Below are 24,928 nucleotides of genomic sequence, written 5' to 3' on the forward strand. Positions count from 1 at the left end.
AGCTGTCTGTGACAAGTGCTCCAGGATCTCTTCTGGCCAAGGGTCTTTTCCAACGTGAATTGTTGTATGATTTTGTCTGCTGCAACCTTTCAGTCATTGCTTTCATTGCTCCAAACTCAGGTGCCAACTGCTGACAGATCATCCTCTGTCCCCCCTCTACGACTGACAAAGCCACGTGCTTTTAATCCCCTACTGACTGAATACCACATCCCTGACCATAAGGTCAAAAAGACAAACAAAAAAAACCCAACAACACAGCACTTTGTACCATCCTGAATTTCAGAAATAAAAAACAAACCTCTCTGAGAACAATGCTGTTATCCACCTTATATTTCAATTTCCTTAAACTCTCTGGCCTTTGACAGCAAAATGCTCATACTCTCTACAGGAGAGATGTCCTGCTCAACAACATTCCATGCCGAACAAAACACTTCTAAGTCTATCAAGGGCAGAATATAGTAAACCATATCAACATAGCTGTATTATGCTCTCACGGTATCTGCGGGCTACTAACTAAAATATATTTGTGTTACAGTAAAACATGAGCTATACGGTGTTATTTTGTATACTTGGAGAAGTCCATTTGGTAAAATGGCTTTTAGGTTGACATTTAGGCACCTAACTTGAACTACAGTTTTAAAATTCTTGAAAATTACAAAAGAGATTTACCACATGGAGGAGTCTCAGAAGTAATTTTAGAAGAATTGGAATTTCTGGTAGAATTTTCTCGTACTGATATATTCTGCAGATTAGATGCATTCTCTGCACCATCTCCATCCTCCTTTATGCTTCTGAAAACAGAAAAAGATATTTTTAGAATAAAGGGTTTAAAAGTATGTTTAATATTTAAAGGATTTCTAATCATAGTTGTAAATACTTCTGAAGTTAGGTTTTTCGCTCTCATAAATACCTTTTCCAGCTTGAACTCTCCAGTTGTGAAAAAACACCACCAATATACTCTACTGTACTGACTGGTAACCATTCAAAAAAGCCACTGACCAAGCCACCGTAATAAAAGATAACAGAACTGGAATTCAGAGTTCATATTTTTATGACAATCCTGATTATCTGCATCAAATACTATCTGAACATAACAAATTGGTACTTTCCTTTCCATGATGGTAAATGTGGCTAAAGAATAAATGAAAGCAGACGTCACAAACACTATTGTCTCTGTATTAGAAGGAAAAAAAAAAAAAATCACATACCATTAATCACAAAAGAAAATATCCAGTTAAAATGTAATACCATGTTCTCATTAGTGAAGCAAATGTTGAGAAAGATTTGTAAACACTTACAAAGGCTCCAAATTCTCTGCATGATCTAACGCTTTCACGTGCCTACACAACTTCTGAAGTTGTGTTAGATGTTCTGGATTGTCAGTTCCCAGACCCGTAGACAAAATCTCAGATCGAACATTGTATTCAACAACAGACATCTTCAAATCTGGAAGCCTGGTAGCCCGGATCTGGAATTACCAAAAAAAAAAAAAAAATAAAAAAGAAAAAAAAGCTAAATGGAAACCATAGTTTATAAATGGTCTCTCTCCAACTCTAACCTGTTTTTTATGTAAAATTTTAAATATAGCCCTGTTTATTTATACCTGTAAGCAAATTGTTTTGTCTGATTTTCAGGCAGGAATCTACCCTTCTGATCAAGTTGTCCAGATCATGAAAAAAATAAAAATTCCCTAAACCTGTGAGCTACCTTTGGTAACAGTTCTTCAGAGAACTCTGTGCTCGTAAAACAAAGTTTTTTCTTAAGAGACTTGATAAAAAAATCCAACTAGCTTATTCATGCCATTAGTAAAGTCTTAAAAGGTACCCGACTTGATCTTTTGACAGAACTGTCAGAAACAGATTGTAAAATCAAAAAAAAAAAAATCCAAGAACAAGTTGCACCCATTCCTCCTACTCTGACCAAGAAAATTAAGGAAAAAAAAAAAAGCTTAAAAGCACTTTGTAGTTTGCATAAAAAAAGTAGTCTAAACTAGTGTAAGAATAATAAAAGACAGCAGAGACTCACAAATATGAACACAACAAATTAAGATCAGTACAACAGGTCTTAGATACCAGCAAACAATCTTGGAGGATCAAAGTCTCATTCTTTCAGAGGAAAGTGTGATGGACTGTAGAACTGATTTCCCAAGACAAAACTCTAAATCCTGGTACTTTCAAAACATAGTTTTGTTATGGACGTACTGGATAACCTCTATAATTAATTCGATGCTCTGGTTACTGTTGCACATTCAGCTGTCCAGATTTAAAGTTCTACTCAGTATTTTTTTTAAATTCATTTTACTCACATATTCCACCTAACCACAAGCCCACACAGTCATCACTGAACGGCTGAGGTTGGACAGGACCTCTGGAGGTCGTCTCCTCCAACCCCTTGCTCAAGCAGGGTCACCTGAAGGCAGCTGCCCAGGACCACGACCTGACGCTGCCGAGTAGCTTCAAGGACGGAGACTCTACCACCAGTTGTTCCAGTGCTCAGACATCATCACAGTAAATTAACACACAGTATTACGTGAATACCACATAGAACAAAATTAAAACAGCAATAGAAAGAAAGAAGAATGGGTGCTCTTGTCATAAAAGGAGTTTAGACACAAATACTTTGTAATGCTACAACTCTATACGTACCATTGGGTCAACCCAAGCTGTATTTCCCAAGGTATGTACTATTTTTGCTTCATGTAGTTTTCCTTTAATTTTGTGATGAATATAATGAGTCACCTAGGAAAAACAAATTTTCACTGTACTTTAGATGTACACCAATGTAACTTCACAGTTATTTTAATTATAATGAAAATTTTCTGAGCTACACGATGAAAAGGGTATTCAAGAAATAAAACATTTTGAGTAAACTAGTGAAATACTCCAACTTTACCGCAGACTAAAACAGTATTAGACTTTAGGGAAACAGCTTCCTGAATGGAAGAATACTCAAACACAGAGAGAACACTTAGTTTACAGAGGCTACCCTTCCACTGTTGCTCCCCACAGATCCAAAAGCTGCGAGAATGTGTTTTAGAAGAAGCCATTTAAATCACAGAGAAGAAAACCTCATGAACATCACTTTGTTATTTTGTAGGAAAACAAACACAGAAACTGACTTCTTAGAATCTGATCCAATAGCAGACCTTTATTGGTAATACTAATAAGCAACGAAATTTGATAATTAAGTTTGCAGTTTATAACTTTTCTTGTAGAAAATAACACACAGAGAGAAATTAAAGAACGTAAAGGAAATACCATGCAAATCCTGATAAAAATTACCTTTGAGTTCCATTCAATTTCATTATCAATGGGTTTCACTCTACAAACTATAAATTCCACAGCCTGAGGTGGCAGACACTGAAACTCTGCAGGTAAGTGAAGCAGCTGATAGCTCGGAACTTGACTTGTTCTGCCTTCATCTATATATTTAATTTTGACTTGAAAGAACAAATTTTCCTCCTCTTTTGGGGAAATCTCTACCACCTGAACCCTTCATACAGCAAGAGAAGAAACAATTATTATTCATATAATCAGTTGTAAAAAGTTTCTTAATCTACTCATTTAAAAAATAGTATTTTCATAGCAAAATATCCCTGTGTGTACACATATGGGTAGCCATTCTGTTTTCCATTTGGTAGCTTAAGGAGTATGTGATAGCATTATAAAGAATTATTTGAATAGCACTGATTTTTCTTCCTGGTGTTGTGGGTAGGTCAACTAAAGAGTGAAAGTTTTAAATTACATTGTATAAGAAAGTACACAGGAATAATTTTAAAAAATCCAACAACTTTACCTGTGAAAAAGTGTTTTCTCACATAATCCATAAAATGCCAGCTTCTCCACAGTTTTAACTGAAATTTTATTATTAGGTTTCTTAAAATACTCATTGATTTCTTCATTAAGAGTTGTATATTGGTCCTTTTCTTTATCTACTATTCGACCAAAATAGTTGGTCGCATTTACAATGTGGAGAGGTAGTATCTGAAAGCGTAAAATAGGGTAAAGCAGTGCTGGATGATTTTCTTAAATTAACGAAGTCACTCTACAGATGTAAGGAATAAAAAGAATAAGCCCTTTTCCCACAGAATAGTTATTTCCAACGCAGAACACAATCTTAAGCAAACTCAGAACCACCTGCAAAACCATTTCAATTCAAGCTAAGGATTAAGGGAAAATCTGGCACACTTGTTTATGCAAGAGAGCGAGGAAAAAAAGATGAAAAATAGCAAATATCCAAGGGATACAGTACACATCCTACAGTTAATATTAATGTAATACGAAAAAATAAGATGCTAAACAGCATCAAGGTAAATAGTAACAACTTACTGTCACACATCCAGGTGTTTGTATAATTTTATCCGGTATATTCTGGGACACGTCCATTTGTAAATTAATTTGATGACGATCTGGACATACTGTTCTATTCCTATGTATTAAGAAAAAAGTTTTCATTTTCAGTTGTAAACTATTTTGATGTCACTTACAGCAGTTTTAAACACCAAAATTTCATGAGCCCTCAATATTCAATTTCTGTCTCAAATAGCACCAAGGAGGTGGTTAGACAGAAACAGCTGAAGAGCTCTTGGTGGAAAAGCTTGTCCAACAAACAGAAAAACATCAGAAAACTTGTCTCAGAGTAAAACAAACACTAACACTAAGTTTTCTGTTACTTGCAATGAGTTACCTGCACTGGAAGTCATACCTGGTAATACTTTAGTTTCCTCCTTCCAGCACTACTTTCAATCCAGTTACACAGAGCTCAGAGAAGTCATCACCTACTTACCCACTTTACAGGGGCAGGAGACAAGAGGAGAGAGAGTACAGCACAAACCCTGTGCCATTATAGTTAGAGTATTAACCAAAACAACAGCTAAAAGCTCCCTCAAGTACACCTAGGCAGGAGTTTAAGGAATTATGCTACTGTGTCAGACCAAGTATGATTCGTGCCTGTAACAACGTTAATGATTTTGTCTTCTTAGTACCACCTAAGAGTGAAACAAATCCAGCAGTGAACAGAAAAAATCTAAATAATTATCAAAACCTTGTCTGAATAGAGGTAAGAGGAAAATTCATCCAGGAAGTAGAAGCAGTCAGCATCCACAGCACACAATGCCGTCCTGCATCAGTACAGGTGTCCAGAAAACTTGCTATTTCCTTACTTGCAAATGCCAAATGTTTTAAGATAGGCACACAGTGGCCTTGACAATTTATCTTCTTCAGCTTCCAGTGTCTTGGCAGTCAAATCATGCAGTTCTGGTGGAATTTCAGCTTCTGCGTGCTGCAAATAGCGCAGGATCCCAAGCGCGTTATTACAAGCACTGTTTTCTGTTAGAAGAATGACTGACTTTGCCTTTGTACATTCCTGATCTACAGAAGAATCCTAAAACCAAAATTGCACAAATATATATAAATATAAAAACTATTCTGTATCCACCACTTAATTAAATGTAGTATTATCCCATTAAATATTTACTCAAACCTTTATCCCGTTATAGAAGTTGTCAGAAATGCTGTGTAGACGCTGACCAAAGATTCTTGGAGAAGGAAAACCGAAATGTATCACGCAAGTTGCATCCGTAATTCCCAAAGACTGCATGCAGTCATCTGTTAAAACTAAGCACACATTTCAGACACACGTGTAAGACAGATGTCATGTTTTAAGCATGCGAAGTATCACATCACATAAGCAATGGCTGTTTCCTTCTCCCTATCCATCAAGAAAAATCTGTTTTCCAAATACACTTAGGCAAGGCATTGTATTTCTTCAGTCACCACTTTGTAAACGTGGCAGAAACAGCATTTCATGATAGAGATTTAAGCTAGATTATTAGAGACTATCTCCTATCAGCACCACTGAATAAAGCAAATTGCCCACAGCCAAGTGCTTTACAAGAGTAAGGAAATGAAGTAATGCAGGAACAGCAACACTTCGTATGTACCTACAAAACAGACGTAATTAAGTCAATCTTCTTGCTTCTGACATACAAAAATGGAAAAAAAGTAAATTACAAACTGGCTAAGAGCCTTTGTTACTGCAAATAACTTGGAAAATAAAATTCTACGAGAACATACGGGAAATGATTAAAGTCTTGGGAGTTTCTAAACTATTTCAAAGGGAAAATATCCTCTGTAGGAGGAGACAACTGTTAAATCAGAGAAATAATTTCTAAGTGCTAGTTACCCTTTCAACAAACGCAGCAGAAAAATTCCTTTAAGTTCTCTCTAATAGGTAAGGTTCTCCCCTCACAGCAGTTAACCCCGAGACCCAGGAAAAACAGCTACTTAGCTGTAGCATAAGTAGAAGGATAACTATAAAGAACTTCTAGGGAACTGACCCTGTGGAAATGATGAGAAAAACTAGTTTAAGTATTTAGTGTAGAACATGAGTCACCATGAAGAAACTATCACAATTAAACAAACGGAAAATGCCTACCTAACACAATGTGGCTCCCAGAACGACACTTTTTTGTCCACTGCTCCAAGATATACTTGACATTAAATTCACCCTCTTTATGTATTTTCAAGGAAAATATTGAGTTGCTCTTCAGTGCCTGGACATCAAAATAAAAAGTTACACCTTCCTCCAATACAGCAATACCTGTTCCAATGAACAGGTAATAAAATGGTTTATCTTATTAGTATCTAGCATACCTTAGCTACTGTAAAGAGAGCAAGGGACACAGTTTGTGAAACCTGGCTTGCTTATATAAAACAAACAAACAAAAAGATTATGGAGATTAGGTCTACTAATTTCCTGTATAAATAGAAAATTACTAAAACTCAGATTCCTCCAGAGTAGAAAGCAACAGAATAGAACTTCTTAATGTGGTGGTTAGAGTTTTCTACTCTCATACCACTCCTGGAAACTGAAAAAAAAAAATATTAAAAAAATCTGACAGAACTTTTGCTGGAAAAACATATCGGTCTGATTTAACTCCAAGTTCCAATCTGACAGATAGAACATAGTTAGGAATTTAGTAATGAACACATTCTATGCCAGACATTCCTGTCAGTTAGGCTTTATTCTAGTTGGCAGAAGGGCAGGGATGAAGCGATTTTCAGCAGAAATAATTAAATTCCAAATTCACAGTCCTCCTTTATTCTCCAAGGCCAAAAATATTTTATTTTGTTATACCGTAACAATTAAACCCCACTTATCTATGTAAATTTAAATACCTTTGTACCTTATGAACGATTTCGGCTTCATTTCCTGAATTAGTGAATACCAGCACCTTCTGATTATTGTCAGTGAAATCCAGTATTTTGAGTAACACAGCAGTTCTCTCGCTGTTCATGCAAGGTTGCACTACCTAGAAGTACATAAAAAAGAGAGAAGTTGGTAATTCACGGAATCCATAACTATTTTACTATATAATTATTCCTTTTAATAAGCACTAAGTATTATTACGTAACACCAAACAGAATCCAGCAAATTCTAGCTCCAGTATCACTAGGTCTTCTGTTAAGCTTAAGAGAAGATACAAGTCTCACAGAAGGTATGCATCTAGTACAGCTTCCCGAAGCACGATGAAAACCCATCACGATCAATCTCTCATATTTAGATTGGTTTAATTTTAGGTGATTTATTGATCTTTAGATTCAGCATTTGCAAGTATCACTGTAAAAGCTCCACACTCCAAGAGCATACTGGGCTACCTGCAATACTCTTAGTAACTAAAGCCATCAAAACACTCTTGGTCCTGCCACACCATTAGACTTCTCACAAAGTGGTGTTTTCTCAGTTTTGTGTCTTGCTCAGAATGTTTAGCCTTACACACTTCCCAACACTCCCAATCTCCAAATTTCTAGATTTTGAGACACAGACGAATTCAAATCATACATCGTTTTGTATTATTCTTAAGGGCTAAACCACATCGACTGAAAATGAAATGAGAAGACACCTAAAATCATTTAATGACTTTCTGGAAATTCTAAGTCAGATTAAAGTTCTGTATTGTGTGGCACACAACAGTAAGTATTTTACTAGCATCGTCTTGGGATAACTTACCTTGTAACACTTTCACTCACACTTAAGAACTGCAAAAATATTCTGATAAAATTCTGGTGACAAACTATACCATTCGCAAATACCTCACATAAAATTCAGATTTATTTGCACTAAGAATTAAATACCCAAGGCAGTATCTTCACCTCAGTCCTACAAAGCAAGGCAAAAAACCTTCAGCTTGTTCAGTGATTAATTTGCACAGGTCTGTAAGTCACCTCAGCTCACACGCAGGGGGTACACCTGGACAGTGCGAGTTAGGATTGTAGAACTACCTACTTCAACAATCAGTACCCACATACACAGACCTTCACCAGTATGAACAGCAAAAATATTTTGGTAAAGAAATAGTGACATTGTCCTCAAATTTCTACCTGCTGCACATTTCCATAGATGGAAGCTTCTTCTACAGCTGTTATCACAATGTAAGGATCATTCATGAACTCCTTTATCATGTGTGCTATATGTTTATTCCAGCGAGTTCCAACAGCAATGACCTGATGTGGCGAACACTCCCATTCTTCAGCAATAATTGCTTTCTTGTAACAATCTAATATAGTAAAAACCTATAAAGCAAAAAAAATCTCTCATCCTCTTATTGGAGTAAGCACATAACAGCAATGAAAAAGCACACTGTTTCAGCATACTGTTTCAGCCAGCTGCAAAACCGCCACCACAGCAATACACAAATTTCACATCCCAAAATGAAGTGCTGGGTTTGTGCACTTTTATTCTACTACTCAAGTGACTTCTTAAGCAAGAAGAAAGCGACAAGACAACATGAAGGAACTGCACGGGCATGCACACAGGATCCTAAGAAAGATTCTGCCTAGAGAAGATGGGAATCTTGGGATCTGTTCAAATCTGAAAAACACTAAGCCTAGGCAGAAGTAGATACAGGAGGCCAGAAGCAGTCGGCAAAAACTAGGAGTTAAGTAGAAGATAAATCCAATGTGCTAATACAGTAATTTGCGAAGAAAATAATTTTAAAACTAGCAAAGCACTACCATAGTAAGAAGTATTCTGAGGCTGGGGCACAATTTTAAGAGCTCTCTCTCAGCCTGGCACTAAACTACACTCACAGCAGCAGTGTTTTTAATAATCTGATTTTCTTTAACACAACGCTTGAGAACACCTGCAACAATCCAAACATTTTCAAACTATCACTTCCATCTGAAAGAGCACATCTTCTTTTTCCTATTCAAGAACGATGCTTTTGAGAAACTGACAATATTGTACAAAAGCGGTAGACTCATGCACACTATTTTACAAACTACCTCTCCCACAATCTTCATACCGTACACCTGCACTCTGTCTCAAGACGTATAGGAGTACAACAGAAAAAACAGTCTGAACAGAAAGAAGGAAAGTCCAACTAGATAAACATGACATTTCATGTAATTTATGACTTCAGATTTGGGGCTAGAGGCACATTTTATAGCTTCACATATAGTAAACTGGGCAACCTATCTCCATGAATATGTTTCTCCAACTTCTCACAGTTAGAAACACAGTACTTCAGTCTTAACACCAATTTCTAAGCAAGTATTAAGGTAATGATTTAAAAAAACCCCACAACTGACTGTGAGAAAGGGTGCCTAAGCCATTTTTTGCATATCAGTGATGAGGTAACATTCTGTAATACTAACAGAAAGCACCTGTCCTACACAGTCTCAAAGCAGCAATAAAGAAAATATGTATTATTCTTAAACTTGAGGTAAGTCATCGTTTTAAAACTGATACAATACATACATCCTTGTCAACACATGACTTAAATGCTGTCTCTACCAAGATTCTCAAAGTTGGGATCAGCTTCTTCTGCCTGCACTGACATTAAGGCCCAAGGCAAGTTTTTATGATTGCTTGCAAGATTATTTTATCATTCACTTCTGCCCTTCATTCTACAGAGACTGAGGAGCTTACCCACAGACAGTTCCTGGACTGAGGCTACTCAAACAGCACTGGTAAGAGGGAAAAGGAAGTTCCTTACAAGCAAATGATGCAAGTCTTTCAAGTAGATGAAAGGTCTCTACACAGAAACTACTACTACCAAGTTGAAAAAAAAAAAAACAAAAAACCTTGGGAAAATGCAGCACAGGAAGACAAGCATAGTAGAGCAGTAGCACAGAGCAGGACAAGACAGAGTTCTCCAATTAGAAAAAAAACAAAACCAAATTAAACAAATTACAGCTCCACTTCTCCAGTGTTTCATTATCCCAAAAGTATACAGATGTGATTATTTTAACTGCTGGGTTTTTTATCAAAAACACCCCTCAGAGGTTCAGGAAGGGTTTTCTTGGTTTTACTTTTCAGTATGTGCCACTGCTTAAGACACATGCACAACCAGAACAGTATTTTACTAACTGAACACAGTTACACATTTACCTGTTCAGTAGTATCAGATAACAGTACTTCAATCTCATCAAGAATAAGATGGCAAAGTCTACAAAATAATAAAGTGTGATACTCAAACAGTCTCAGGAGGCTATATGGTGTAGTCACAATTACCTCACCTACAAGGAGAAATAAAAGACTTTTAACATCAACTTACAACTTCAAAGAATACTAATAAAATACCACTAGGACATGGAAGTTTTATTAAAAAGACCACATTTGCATTTCAGATGCATCATTCTGAAGCTGGAGTGGGTTGTTTGGTTTTGGGTGGGGATTTTTATTATTTTAAATTAATTTTTATTGATTTATTTACCATAGAATAGAAACATTAAGGTTGGAAAAGACCTCTAAGATAATTCAGTCCAACCATCAATGCAACGCTACCATGACCACTGAACTACATCCTGAAGTGCCACATCTACCTGCTTTTTTTTGAACACCTACAGGGATGGCATTATTTATTTATTACTTATTATTTTATTTTTTTAAATAGAGAACACTGAACTCCATTTCCTGACTTCTGGACAACAATTGTTTTTAGTTCATTAGCTTGTACTGTTCTAACCCTGCATGTCTCCAAGACCCAAGTGGGTAAAACTCAAGAGTTTTTCAAACAGTGAAAAGTCTGAGCATTAGTAAGTTTACAAAGTAAGATGCCACTTCATTTTCCATTGAAGTAATGGAAGTAGAGATAAGAGCTTTGAAACCAGATAGACAGGAGGTAAACAGCCTTTAGAAAAGTAGTTTTAAAAATGGAATAAAGCACACAGCTTAGATATCTAGACACATATGTATGTGTTTGCATGCGTGTATATATATACATAAAAATAAAACCACAGTAATTTGTGCAAATCTACTAAAAGCTTTACTAATAAAAGATGTGAATTGATCCACCAATCTCAATCCTGAATGATGCATGTAAGAATGCAAACTGCTGAAATGAAGTTCTACGCAATCCTTCACAGTTTTATCCGTTTCTTGTTCCTTGACAAGAAGGGTCACTTTTAAAGAGGCAGCTATCAATTAAGGTTTAACAAAAGACCAAACAAGAATAGTAAAACTAAGTGCTTTACGCAAAAAAAACCCCAACTCTTGATGCCATCTAAGTGTTGCTCTCCAAGAGCCAAAACACTGGTTTGTTATCCACACTGTTACAAATCCAAAGGGCACCACCACACAGACTAGGAAGAGAATTAACTCCATCTCTGACAGATCCAGTACCTCTGCGCAGCAACGGATGCTCACATATTAAAAAGCCATCAGAAAGTCTGGTTGTAAATCAAGAAAGTCCACAATTAATTCTAATTCACCTTGATCTTAGCAAATCTCAACCACTAATTTGGCTCAAAAATAACTGTTTTGGAACTTACAGAACCAATGCTGAACATGTAGATATTCAAACAGATTTAATAGCCTTTACTACTACATAGCACTACTGAAGCTTCATGGATTGCTACAGATTTATAGCATTAAAGAAAAATAATTATCACTTTAGAGAACAAAAAGCTTAAGAAGTATAAATTGTTCCTTTCACAACTCCTGCAATTAAAGCAGCCCACATTGTTTTCAACCATAATTAAGAAGACAGGAAGTATTCTTACATCCTCGTATTTTCACACGTCTCGCTTCTTCTTTGTTCTGCCCAAGTATTATCAACATTGGATGAAGCTGTCTGGAGCATCTCCCATATGTTTTCAGTAGCTCAAAAACAAGTTGTGCCTTCTTCCACCCAGGACATAAAATAAGTGCCAGCGGCTACATACATATGTGCAAGATTTTACACCATAGTATTACACAAGAGTTCAGAACCTTAAGAATTGTATCACATCAACATTTAGGGCAAAATCAAAATCTGCACCATGCTCCTTTAAGTACTTTAAAACAGGAAATGTAAAGAGACCCAAGGAACCATACACTGGGGTACAGGGAGACAAAAAGGATGCATGCAGCAACATACAGTAAAAGGTTGAAAAAGAAGCAGAAGCGTCTTGTCTTACTTGGGGTTATACTAGGCAATTTCCACAGGTCCCTTAGATCCTGAGTAATTTTATGTTTCTGTGATCTAACACAAGCTTGAAAATTAATTATGGTATTTAGAAGAACTAATTTAATGACTACATATTATCCCCTTAAAAATAAAGCTTCATGAAGTATCAAAGTGATCTAACATCAACCACTTGTTAGATATTACTCAATAAATACATTTTAGACTCCCACATTCATGCAGTTTCTAAGAAGAGGGTTTATAAAAACTGCTAAGCATCATGAAGATTAACTATGACGGCATTAAATGTATACATTCTAAACGTCCACTATTTTACACATGCACTTTAAAACAGAAAACCTGTTACTACTCTAATATATACATACGCCGCTCCTGTGTGACAAGGCTTTATAGCAACTTGTTGACTGCAAAAATGTAAGAACTGGTGGAATATATAAGAAAGGATCATTTCCCTCATAGGAAATGGCAACTACATCACATCCTCGTGCTACCGGCGGCCAACAGTAAGATTCTGTGAAGTTAGGGCCTGAAAATTTTTTCCGAATAAGTTCCTACCAAAGAAAAAAAGAAATTAAGAGTTTCATATCAAAACCATGTATTTAAAAATTAACAAAGCAAGAAAAAACACAATGCTGAGTGATTTAAAAGCTTTTGACCCACTACATAAATGTTCTTAACGTGCAACACAACAGAAGTTCTTCCGGAATGAGAAGTAGAATTATTATATTAAAACTCAAATCCCATGACTTGTGGCAGTGGTTCATATACCAGAAGAAATATGTACCATTAGTAAGGACTGCATCTCTCCAAAGCTTCCTTTATTCAGCCACATGAACCACCTCCTAGACATTCCTCAAAATTAGGTATTACTGAAATATTTTGTATCTAAAAATTGGGGAATGATACTAATCTTAAAAAAAAAAAAAAAATACAATGTCATATACTACATTAGCATTACCTTTTTCAGATCCTCATAAAGTGGTGCTGTTTCCAGAATTGATGATGGCTCAATTTTGTTGCTAAGACAGACAAAGTTTCTTTCTTCACTAAAATTTTGAAAACTCTGAAACCATACGACAAATAGATGACAAAAGCAATACTTAAAAGGTTTTAGCCTACATGCAACACAAAAATATTGTTTAAAAATATTTTCATGAAAAATAGCCAAAGAAACTGTAAATACATTTTAAATCTTCCTTATAATGATAGTTACACACACCACCAGTAAGACAAATGCTTGCAATCAGTACTTCTTTAAGAAAGATTTAATCAAGATTGTCTTAACACAACTGTCTTAAGCCACTCAAGAGAATGCACTAGAACGTTCTGTGCACAGGTGGCACTCAATTATAACAAAATCAAAACACAATTAAAAAAAACTTAAAACACTTGCTCTGGTGGGTTGGCCTTGGCTCACAGCCAAGCATCCACACAGACACCTGCTCACTCGCCCTCCCCCTCCAGAGGCACAGGGGAGAAAAACAGGGAGAGAAGATTATTCACGGATCAAGAGAGATAGGGTTGTTACTTAACCCTTACTGATGTAGCCAAATCAGACTCAATTTTAGGTTAATTTTTTGCCAATTATACACAGAAGTACTAACTTGGTTACTAGGACACAAAACCAAAGAAACAAACATTTATACACTTGAAAGAACACATTTCCTCCCCATTCCCAGGCTCAACTGCACTCCAAACTCCGCTCCTCTCCCTGGAACATCAAGGCAGGTTACACTCAGACCCACCACGAGGCCACGGGCAGCAGGAGGCCGGGACTCCAGCCAGAACGCAGCGCCTTCCCTCTGCCTGTCCCTCCCTCTCACTTCTCTCTGCTCCAGCGTGGCTCCTCCAGACTGCAGGCCCTTCAGGTACACCCACTGACCTCCTTCCACAAAAAGCAGCCTTTCAGCCCCAACACCACCAAAACCTTCCACATACAAACATATTTGCAGAAGAGAAATGACAATTCATGCCTGAAATACCTGTTGGCTGTTTTCAATTACGTGTGTCTTCAGGAGATCAGAATTTAAGAACTGCAGAAGTCTGAGAAACATACAAATATGTAAATCTAACAGGAGAAATACACAAATACATAAATCTAACATAAATGCCAAAATAAAATGTAGCTTATGAATACCACCAATATTTCTAAGATGCCATGAAGTCATTCACTTAAAAATATTTCTGATGTATCACCTACATCAAGGAGGAAAAAACCCCAAACCCTTGAAGATGAAAGGAAAAAAACCCAGCATTTTGAAAAGAAAATTTAGTATTAGCTTTCAAGTATTTGAAAATAATCCCAAGGAATTTTTTTAACAAACGTTATTGCTGGATTCCTCAACTTCTGAAGAAAATCAGACTGAACTATAGTAAGAGATTTTCTTAACATTTCACAAAAGTGAAACAAGGTATCTTTGCATCAGTCAGAAACTGAATCTAGAAACGCTCCTTGGGTTTACTACACATGCATCAACTGACATACGGCATAGTAACTCCTGCACAAACCAATTCATAGCTGTACTTCCTTAAATTTGAAAACTTTATAAGTCACACTAACAAAAGCAACATAACGTGTTTAGTGCGCAGAAAAATACTTCCCCTTGTTGTCAAGTTATTGTCCAGAAAGAACTGCTATTTGCATTGTAGTATGGGTGAGGATCAGCAGCTTCAGTTTCTCTTCTTCCCAAAAGCATGTGTACACATCTTCTCTTACCCATCTTCTCTTACCCTCCACTCTTCTGGCTGCCCAAGAGTAACTGGCAACATACTACAGCTCCTAATTATCTGATTACATAACTACTTAAAATATTTAACACACTGCACCATACCTATCTGAGCAAACCGCTGTATTTTCCTTCAGAGGCAAACGTGGAATTGCTCCGACAATCTAGAAATAAAAAACAAACACATTTTTAGCATTAAAATAGTGCTAAAAAGAGTAAACTTAGAAAAATTATTTCTTTAGTGTATAAAGTTGAAAGTGGTTTTCTTACCTAACTCCAGGATTCTCCAAATATTTTTGAGAATTTTTGTTCAAATTCTAAGTTTGTTGGAATAAGGCAACAATTCTGATGACACAAAATTCAGAAAACTGTTCAACTTGTTGCTGAACAGTATTTTCTTCACTAAGAATCAAGAACGTGACAAGAACAATTGCCCACACAGAAGAAAAAATTAGTTCAGCGTATCTGAAGCTGGGAACTTGAACTCATACAAACACATACTCATTTTTAAAACAAAATCAAGAAAAATTGTGGGAAGTCTGCACACCACAGACAGGAGGGAAAACAAAGACGGTTTCCCAGCCACACACATGAACCGTCAACGACCATGAACTTAAATTGGATGCTGCAATGCTCCAGGGAATAAGCAGGAGCAGATACTGGATCCTGAGTCTCTCCAAACACGTCTGGTTCTGAACAAGGAACTTCCTAGCATTCATCTTTAGTCACCAGCAATCAACTGGCATGACTTGGTTAAAGACTCCAATCACTGAGGGGACTGGTAAAGGTAATCCAGCTGACTGTCTGCACATGGGTATAAAGGCAATTCTGCTCTGCTTCAGGAACAACCCATACTACCACTTTCATCACCATTCTTGCAAAAATATTTTAATATGGTATTACAGTTCAATTTCAGGAGTAGGTGTCATCTGTCAACTGTGAGGAGAGCAAAGAAAACTGTGTAGTGCAGTCAACTATCACCTTCATAAAATTATAGCAAAGTTGTGCAAAAGGAAGCAAAAACTTCTCAAGGACTGTGAAGTACATTTTATTTTCTGCAATTTAAAAAAGAAACTGAAGTAAAATGTTCAACTATCTGAAAAATTAGTGCAGTCCCCCAGATCTATTACACAGTCTTAAAACCAAGCTAGGTGACCACAGTATTCCTAATCTGTCCTATGTATGTTTTGTTTAGTTAATCTTTGACAACTTAGTACAAAATAACACACTTACAGAGACAGTACTTTCACTTAAGTCTGTGCTTGACCTTTTGTATGTCTCAAGAAAGGAACTGGAAACAACAGCAAGACCTGGAAAGATAGGCAAAAAATTCAACAACACATTTCTGATTATGTGAACACAAAAAAAGCCAGTATTCTAGTACTGTGAGTTGTGACTAATCTGTTTAGGTGTTTGTATCGTTTCCTAATGGCAAGCAGAACTACACAAAGAGAACTATTTTTTGGTTAAGATAACTAGGATGGAAGATGTAAAGTTGAATACTTTCTAAAAAACAGACAGACTTGAATCACTATAAATGAGACAACACATGGTAAACACTAGTTTTAAAGTTGCCTCTGTTCAAAAAAAAAAATCCCTTCAAATTCAAAAGAAAAGTAATGAATCACTGATCAATGTCATAAGTAATTTCAATAATATCTAATGCTATAAAGCCTATCAACAAATGCTTGGGTAACTCGCCCTCAAACCTTTGTCTAACATAGTAGAAAACCTTTATTGTATTCCTGCATCTGATTATCTGATGGGTCTTTGAGAAGCCCAATACATAAGCGTTGTTTGTTAAAAGAACACCATTTGATCCAACTGGTGGATTTGAACCAAGACAGTATGTTCATGTTCAATATATCCATTTAAAAGACACACAATGCGATGCACATAGGATTGTTTCCAACACATGTTTCCCACCTGTTTCAAGATTTGTTGATACCTTCTCCTGAAACAGCACTGGCCTGAAAGCAAGTGTAGGATTAACAATTTTGACTGGAAGAGACTCAATGTTTAATGACATTTGGTTCTCCTGATCATCTGCAGAACTCCCTGTATTCTCTTTAGCTTCCTCAAAACGAGCAAAGTTCTTTGCGACAAGATCATCATTAACGCATACCTAAAAAGATCAAGATCTTTATCGACCAGTATCAACAAGCAATCACTACCACATACTTCTTTAGAATTTATTTGAAGCTTTGAACAACAGCAGTAAGACACACACAGTATTAGTAAACACCTTCTGAACAATATTAACTCCAGAATGGGAAAGCCAGTCATGTTGTCCTGCATGTTCTCTAACCAGGTGGTAAGCAGTTGTCAGTTTCATGCTTCTGCCTCAAATTCTGTACTCAATTAACTTTTTCTACAAGCCCTAAATTTTTTAAAAAACTGTAAGTCAGCTGGTTTATTTCCTTTTGATTCTGTGCGCATCATGATCTGCCAGAAGAAAAAAAACAATACTAAACCTGAAACTTGTTAAGCTCCATTAGCTCAGAGATCAGTGACGCTAATGGCAACTGGGATTCTGAACAGAGAGAAGATACTCTAACACATACCTTCACAGTTATTGTCTATGGCAAAGACCACAGCTCCTGTTGTTAAAAACCCTGGTAAAACACTCCAAGTAGAAGCAGTATTCAAACCAACTGATCTGTATCTACCATACACTACACTTGCTTAAGCCTGACAGTAGCTACAGCAGAGATTTAGCAAAACCTATGCACATTGGCAAGCGGAACTAGCTGTTTCAGTTTTCCTTCCCCCTCCCCCCCAAACACTTGAGGACTCAGTCTTCTACAGAAATAAGCATGAGCTTCTATTTTTTTTCATAATATTATGTAACTGCCTTACTGAAACAGCTGAGTATGATACCACAAAAAGGTGCAAAAGTGCTCTAAATAATTCACAGTTGTCCATTTGAAGTACTTGCTGGACTTCACCTTCCAAGAAAAGGTTCACAAGGCAAAACTTGCTTGAATTGCTCCAGAAGAGTACAAGCAACAAACATAAACCAAAACCTTTTCTAAGTCAACGATTTAGCTTCTACTGTACCTGACAGAAATTAAAAAACTCACTTGCAAATAATGTTTTTCAGTCTTAAGCTAATCACAAAGTTAGAACTTAATAACAAAGTGTATGAGTTTGCAGACAGGAAAGCATCTTACCTTTTCATCTTTTATTGTCACATAAAGGAAAACATCAAATATATTATCTTCTACAGCACATAACTTGGCTTTCATTTGGGTAGCTGCTAAATATAGGAATAAGCACAAGTAAAAAAATTAAATCCTTAGCAAATTATCACTAATTTTTACTTGTACTTTCCAAGATATACAAAAACAGAAATCACAATAGAGTAACTAATACAAACGTACTCATTTCTAAATGAAAAAAGTAACAGGGCAATAAAAACTTAAAATTTCAAAAACAAAGTTGTCCTTAAGTCTTCAAAGGAAGATCCATCAGATTAACGACCTCTCCGCAGAAATGAGGCTTAGTTCTACTCTAAAAGTCTTAGTTTATCTTTTAGCCTCTGATAATCTGTAACAGAAATGCTGACTTCCTAAACCTGACATTTACCTTTCTTGAAAGAAGTTATATTTGCATAGCTTGATTAGGCTCTTCATTCAAGCAAACACAGCCAATGAAGTCTGTTAGTAACTTCTGAAGTGCTTCTGCATACACTTATGATGTGTTAAGCAATTAAAAAAGTCTGTATCACTACTTATGGTATAGTTTGCAAACACCTATGAAATTAGATTGTTAGTACTGCTCTCTGCTACACTTTACTTTGCATAGTGACATCAAAATGTACAGGGGTGAGGAAAAAAAAAAGGTAAATCATGAGAATTACTATGTGCCTGTTACTGTGTGCAATTATCAGCCTAAAGACCCTTTATTGCTTTCATAAACTCATCCTCTCCACTACAAATAGCTTTTATGTTGAGTTTGTTATACTTGTGAGTAAGCAGGTAGGTAGTTTTTTCAGGTAGAAGCATGTAAGCAAGAAGATGAGAAAATCTCAGTACAGACAACTGCTTTCCTATTAAGACCAAAACCTGTCTCATAACAAAAATAGAAGGCTGGATATGGAAAAGATCGGATGACTTAATGAAGCACCAAAAGCATAAACTCATAAACCAGATTTTGCCACCTCTGTACTAAACTACAAAAATACAGCTGTGACGGTGATTCAAAGATTTAAGCTAAATACACAGGAAGGCTCCAATGTTCAAAAGAACATTTTTTTACCCTGTTGAAGAGCCACATATCATCTAGTCACCTATCAAAATTTATGCAACACAGTACTCAAGATGCAGCTCCACAAATATTTTCACCTTACGCCATACAAAAATAACATTATATATTAAAAACAAAAGAAGCTACGTAACATTCTTGAATACTATCAAATACATAAACACAAGCATTACATTTCTCTTAACAGTTTCTTTTTCCCCAAACAGAAGTGTCATTTATGATTTTGGTTTTTTACTTACCCTTTAGAAGGTTTTGAAAATACTGAGTAGCAGCACTATCCCATCTTTTGGCTGGTCTATGAATGTAAACACAACACCACAATCTGTTACCCCATATCATCAAAATTAAACACATGTAATTTTGGAAAAAACTTTGGATGTATATGAAGAAATTATTCTGTCATTCCAAATCTTAAGAAGTGCACCAGATACATTAGTAAAACCTTAATGTAACTTCAGCCTTGACAATATTGCTTCAGTTCCTTGTTAAAATGAGCTGATGAAACATTACTGCATATTGCTTTGTCAACATATGATAGCTTACATCCAACATAAAACATGATGGTTAGAAACGAAACAGAGTAACCAAAAATGAAGAATGCACTTGTAGAACATATTAAACAGGTAGTGAGCAATTTGAATAAAGACTTAAACAGCAGAAAATCAAATTAACTCTTACTATGTTAATAGTTGTTCTGTCAGAAACTTCTGGGTGGAATACAGTTATTAAACTTTACTTACACTATTTTTGCAGTATCTTCACATAAGTCGACACGCAATGTCACTGGCTTTGTGCGATACAGTCTACACTTTTTAGCTCTATAGGGGATCTGCATAAATGCTTCCAGTGCAACTCGAATGCTTAAAAACAAAGTGTAAAATCTCATTTTACAGAGCAGATTTTATACTCTAGTCATCAGTCTCATACGCATTCCATTACTCTGCATCTGACAGCATCTTTCTTGCACAAGTTTGGTTCCCACCATGAAACACCCTGGAACTCATGTTTTATTTTTGTCTCCAAGGGAGTTGCTACCAGGAGCAATTAATGAACACATTTGCTCCAGACATGAATACCCTTCGTATTTACTCAAAATCTTTCTGACCCTTCTCCACTACAGTTCCAAGTATTTTCATGATAGTTGGCCCTCATACTACTGCATATACTACCTGACACTGCATACTCCATTTTTCAGTTATTACTTCTGTGTGAGAAACCAGGTGTAATTAGCATCAGCAAGAAGGAAATCTAATAAATACACTAATTTGCATTTGTACTCATTTTCATAAAATGAATTTATATTTAACACTCTAGTGATAACTTTATAAATCTTACCCTTTACACTTGGCTTGGTTGAAGGGTTTTAATAAGCAGCAAGACACCATATATAGCAAGGTTTTAAGATTCATATATTTATCACTTCTGTTTACTTTTTAAATTTTACAATGAAAAAGCAGTAAATCACACATTTACTTTAACTGTTTTAAAGTGAAGGCACTGTAAAGTTGTTTTCCAATATAGCAATTCTCAATTTAAAAACATTATTTAACTTGATACTTATTTTAAAGTCATATTTTCAAATTATATTTTAAATAAGCTCTCTTAATTTAAAAACCAAAACAAACTGCTAAAGCTTCTTGTCCTCAAAGCTGCATATTTTATTAGTGAAATGAATCTTAAGTCCAGATAAGGGCTGGAACAATTATTTTTCAGAACTCATTTTTCAAGATTTCAGAAACAGCAGGTTTCATAGTGTTTTTATTAAAACTCAGAACCTGAGAAAACTCACCTTTTTTTTTGCACCATGCCAGACTGTCAGCTCTTTGCAAAGTAGACAAGCTAGTAAACTGCAGTGGGAACAAACCCACGTATTGTTGTCTAGATGTCAAAAGCTGGGTCAGCAAGTGAAACCCTGCTTCCATATACACTTTGCAAGTGATCCCTGGTCATAATTTTTTACATTTGTATATATACTAATTTAATAAAGGAGGAATGTATACATCAATGTTAACTGGCAATCATACATTTCAGTCCTAAGAAGCTAACATTATTTAAATCTTTAAAAAACTCCAAAACCTACAACAGAAACAAACAGAACAAAGCCTGGTTTGCATCTACACTTGCAAGGGCCTATCATACGCCCAGCAGTTTCCCATGGATTCAATCTACATCTCAATTAAACCAAAGCCTTGTCACTGTGAATCTAAATAAATATTAATGCTATCTGCACGCATTAACTAACAAATATATTTCAGTGACAGTGTCAAAAAATCCAACACTTACTCATTTGATTTAACAATAATGTATTTGGCATAATCCACAAGAAAGCATTCTATCTGATAATCATGAGTACAAGACATGATTGACTTAATAACCGCTCTACACCAGCATTTAAGTTTCTCACTGAAAACCACACAAACCTGAAAAACAAAGAATAAAACAGCAGGTTCCTGTAAATGGAATAAACTACACTCAAAAGATTTTTAGAGGCAATAATATAGTATTTTCTCAATTTTCTTTTCAAAATGCAAACAGTGCAATTTATGCAGTTATGAACTTTACAGATATGATAACATATACAGATGCCATTATCTACTTTTCTACACAGTAATATTACAAAAAGTTTAATGTCTATCTGAGATACTTCACCTCCAAGCCCACACAAACAACGCATTATTTCTCTCTACCTGCACAAGAGAGCAATGATTTTACCTGGCCTTCTTCTACCATTGGTGGTTTTACTTCATCTACATCTTGACAAGATTGGTCATAGAATTGATTCATTTCAGCATTCCGGTTCTTATACTCCATTTCACTGACTACGTAAGGTCCAAATTCTTTCAAGGTAACCCAAAAGCAACCTGGATCTTCAATCTGGGGCAAGGAGTAGATAACAGTAACAAATACTATGCTCCTGTTAAAATTATAGGATTTTTAGAGAACATCTAAGCAGCAAATGTAAAAATAAATCTCCTGTGAGTCACCATTATGGTGACTGATACTTAGCATGAATGTTAACCAACACCTTTCAACTTCAGACCATTAGCTCATTAAATGGCTTCTAGGCTTGCAAGTTTCTCTAGCTTTGCAACTAATGGCATGTGCTGTATAAAAGGTAGTAGCATTCAGCAAACACTAGGTAAAGTGCAAAGACGTAAAGCTTTTCACACTGTCCTAAAGTAGTATGTATAAAATACCTGAAACACAAAACAAATCCCACCAAAGGGCTTTTCTTCATGCTCAGAGAGTCTGCAAGACACTTTAAACAGGTGTTTCTGCTCAGCCTTTGTAATCTTTAAATCTCAGTCTCTCTGCTGATCTGGGTCTCCAGTAGCTGGGCATTAATCCCAGCGGAGAGCTGAACACCACAGAGGTGCTCTCTCACCCCCCTGCTGCGGGATGACCAAGATAAATGGAAGGCTGAACATGAGAAAAACTCAAGGGTTGACATAAAAACAGCCAAATAGGTAAAGCAAAATAAGGAAATGCCCTCTTTCCCACCGACAGACAGACATGTAGCCATTTCAGGGAAGACAGGGCTCCATCATGCATTAACACTGACTTGGGAAGATATATTTGGTAAGCACAGACATCCCCCTTTTCTCCTCCTTCCCTTGCAACTTTTATTGCTGAGCATGACATTAGATGGTATGGAATACCCCTTGGGTCAGCTGGCCTGGCTGTATTCTGGGAAAACGATTTTTCCACAGTCTTTTGGGGAATTCAGCAGAGTCTAGTACTGTACTACAGTCTATTTAAGACTTAGTTGCACATCTTCCACTTGACATATTTAGCTGCACCCCTACTGATCTCTTTAAAGGTGAGGCCCATATAAAATCTAAAAAAAAGATGACAAAACATGTATCATCCATATACGACCTCGCATGTGTAAGTAGATACTGCCAAACAGAAATATAGAGACATCATCTATTTTTATATCTGACTTCCAGAAAGTTGCATTTACATAAACAAGCAGCAATCCTTTAGACTTTTGGCAGTATACCTCTAACAACAAGATCTCCATGTTTCTCAGCTGGAATCTTCCTCAGCACTACTGTAAATGAAAAACAAACATTTCATTAACCACTTTTAAAGCCACCATTTGTTCTGATGCCTATTTATGAGCATACATCTAAAGCCAGCCTAGAGATTTTTGCTACTGTCCTCAGGAGTATCAGTCTAGGCAGCTGATTTACACATACCAAAGGGTTCAAACCATCTTTCTTAATGAGGCATTGTATTAAAGCCAATTAAGATTTGTCATCAATGCTTATTTACATATAACCACATCAGTTTTTAGTACGACACATATCTGCTACCCTCAAGCTACTTACATTCAAGGACCAATAGAATCAGCCAACTGCAGACAAAGGCTGCTACAATCTATCTACATGACCAAATGGACAGAAACACCTGTGGAAAAGGATTACATAATTAAAAAAATACGCTAAAACCAAAACAGCCTAAGACAAAAGAAAAGTCCCAACCTTTGTAGCCAATATTAACATAACAGAGATTTTTACCAGTATTTCACATTACATCCACCTGCAATGGGACATATTGAACTTAAGAACTACAACAGAATAATATATTATCTATAGACTTAAGTAGTTTGTATTTGATTTTAGCACAAACCAGGACAGTGTCTAGCCTCTTCCTTGAAAGAACTCACATTGGAAGTAGATGCCTAATAAAATTTTTCAGAAGAGGAAAGTCAAGACTTTGGCTTTCCAATTCCAAAGCCAAGGTTGAATGAAGAAGTGCTGAAATAAGAGGCAATACAGCTACACTGTGGTTGTAACTACCAATATGCTTGGCTAGGAGGTGGTCCGAATTATTTACAGTTTAACACTCCAATAAAACAGCTGAAACTATTTTATAAGCCTTGCCTAGCATCATATGATACAAGCACACCATCCAGGTTACACATAAGCCTTAAACACTGCATTAAGATGTGCTACAACGTGGGACACATATTGCTGCCTTAGGCACTTAGGAAAAAAAAATAAATCCCTTTTATTTCAGGAATAACATACAAGAGGCATAAACAACCTCTCCCAAACTCTCAGCCTCAGAAGTGCAAAACCTATAAATGACCTACAAAAGTACAAGGGACACCCACATAAAAGGCTCTTCTAATACATTCACAAGACCAACACACTCGCCTCACTAACAACTCTCTAAGAACACAAAGGATTGCTCCAACGCCGTACCTCACGCTAAGGATGTTCACCCTGTAAAGATGCAAGAGATCACTAAAGCCCTTGTCCCTAACGCCCACCACCAGGAAAAGGAGAAGACAAGGGGCTCCTCCACAGCCACCCCAGCCCGACACACACGCGCTCCCGGGCCCCTCCCTCCGGCCCGTCCTGCTCGGGGCATGAAGGCCGCACCCAGGGGGCACCGCTCAAGGACAGCGCACGGCACATCGCAGAAAGCTCCCAGCAAACTAGGGCGCTTCTCTTGCTTTATTCCCCCCCGGCTTCCTTCGCGTTCTGCCTTATTTTGACGCCCTTCCTCGTAAAAA

The 24,928-nt window shown here is 36.5% G+C and overlaps 1 protein-coding gene across 1 annotated transcript in view; it reads right to left on the minus strand.

Moving 5' to 3' along the window:
* The window catches only part of LOC104275891 (putative ATP-dependent RNA helicase TDRD12), a gene marked incomplete at its 3' end in the record, with an annotated part of 25,713 nt that extends 2,288 nt beyond the window's left edge, over nucleotides 1–23,425 (minus strand). The window contains exons 1-23 of the mRNA XM_009871972.1: nucleotides 23,405–23,425; nucleotides 22,114–22,275; nucleotides 21,685–21,821; nucleotides 20,142–20,261; nucleotides 19,641–19,696; nucleotides 18,309–18,394; nucleotides 17,062–17,260; nucleotides 16,369–16,445; nucleotides 13,368–13,472; nucleotides 12,775–12,960; nucleotides 12,006–12,159; nucleotides 10,393–10,520; nucleotides 8,382–8,573; nucleotides 7,187–7,312; nucleotides 6,436–6,553; nucleotides 5,482–5,615; nucleotides 5,162–5,382; nucleotides 4,329–4,428; nucleotides 3,796–3,983; nucleotides 3,282–3,492; nucleotides 2,646–2,738; nucleotides 1,299–1,468; nucleotides 670–791 (exon numbers count right to left, since the gene is read on the minus strand). Coding sequence (XP_009870274.1) covers nucleotides 670–791; nucleotides 1,299–1,468; nucleotides 2,646–2,738; nucleotides 3,282–3,492; nucleotides 3,796–3,983; nucleotides 4,329–4,428; nucleotides 5,162–5,382; nucleotides 5,482–5,615; nucleotides 6,436–6,553; nucleotides 7,187–7,312; nucleotides 8,382–8,573; nucleotides 10,393–10,520; nucleotides 12,006–12,159; nucleotides 12,775–12,960; nucleotides 13,368–13,472; nucleotides 16,369–16,445; nucleotides 17,062–17,260; nucleotides 18,309–18,394; nucleotides 19,641–19,696; nucleotides 20,142–20,261; nucleotides 21,685–21,821; nucleotides 22,114–22,275; nucleotides 23,405–23,425 — 3,106 coding nt within the window. The remainder of the gene's footprint in view (nucleotides 1–669; nucleotides 792–1,298; nucleotides 1,469–2,645; nucleotides 2,739–3,281; nucleotides 3,493–3,795; nucleotides 3,984–4,328; nucleotides 4,429–5,161; nucleotides 5,383–5,481; nucleotides 5,616–6,435; nucleotides 6,554–7,186; nucleotides 7,313–8,381; nucleotides 8,574–10,392; nucleotides 10,521–12,005; nucleotides 12,160–12,774; nucleotides 12,961–13,367; nucleotides 13,473–16,368; nucleotides 16,446–17,061; nucleotides 17,261–18,308; nucleotides 18,395–19,640; nucleotides 19,697–20,141; nucleotides 20,262–21,684; nucleotides 21,822–22,113; nucleotides 22,276–23,404) is intronic.
* Between the last annotated feature and the right edge of the window lie 1,503 nt (nucleotides 23,426–24,928).

This window comes from Apaloderma vittatum, unplaced genomic scaffold, assembly GCF_000703405.1.
Source record: "Apaloderma vittatum isolate BGI_N311 unplaced genomic scaffold, ASM70340v1 scaffold43736, whole genome shotgun sequence".
NCBI classification, from domain to species: domain Eukaryota; kingdom Metazoa; phylum Chordata; class Aves; order Trogoniformes; family Trogonidae; genus Apaloderma; species Apaloderma vittatum.